Genomic DNA, 513 nt, shown 5'->3' with positions numbered 1-513 from the left:
CAACACAGGAGGACAGATGTACCCCTCCCCTAATACCCCCCAACACAGGAGGACAGATGTACCCCTCCCCTAATACCCCCCACCACAGGAGGACAGAGGTACCCCTCCCCTAATACCCCCCACCAGAGGAGGACAGGGGTACTTGCACTGACTCTTACCCCAGCCGAGGGCAATATACCAGCAGAAGTACTTCCACTCGGAGAAGAAGGAGACGACGAGCAGCGTGTGCAGGTAGAGTCCCTCCACGAGGAGCCAGCTGTAATTGGCCATAATACAATACTGGAAGAAGATCATCACGTAGTAACAATCCTTCTGCGGGGAGAAGACACCGGGGGAGGGGGTTACCCGCGGCAACCAATCAGCTTCTCTCCTCAGTCTGCTCAGGTAAGATCTCAAAATGAGACAGAGAAGCTGATTGGCTGCCGTGCAAATGTGCTCCAGTATTGATAAATTCCCCCCATTGTATACACCCCCCCCCCACACACAGAGGTATACACACTATATACACCCCCC

General features: G+C 54.2%; 1 protein-coding gene across 1 annotated transcript in view; it reads right to left on the bottom strand.

Moving 5' to 3' along the window:
* The window catches only part of LOC108803665 (secretin receptor-like), a gene marked incomplete at its 3' end in the record, with an annotated part of 19,366 nt that overhangs the window by 6,187 nt on the left and 12,666 nt on the right, over positions 1 to 513 (bottom strand). The window contains 1 exon segment of the mRNA XM_018575488.1: positions 117 to 312. Coding sequence (XP_018430990.1) covers positions 117 to 312 — 196 coding nt within the window.

Source organism: Nanorana parkeri, unplaced genomic scaffold (assembly GCF_000935625.1).
Source record: "Nanorana parkeri isolate BGI_ZX_2015 unplaced genomic scaffold, ASM93562v1 scaffold4003, whole genome shotgun sequence".
NCBI lineage: Eukaryota > Metazoa > Chordata > Amphibia > Anura > Dicroglossidae > Nanorana > Nanorana parkeri.
The sequence above is the reverse complement of the archived record's forward strand: the minus strand, read 5'-3'. Positions and strand labels throughout refer to the sequence as shown.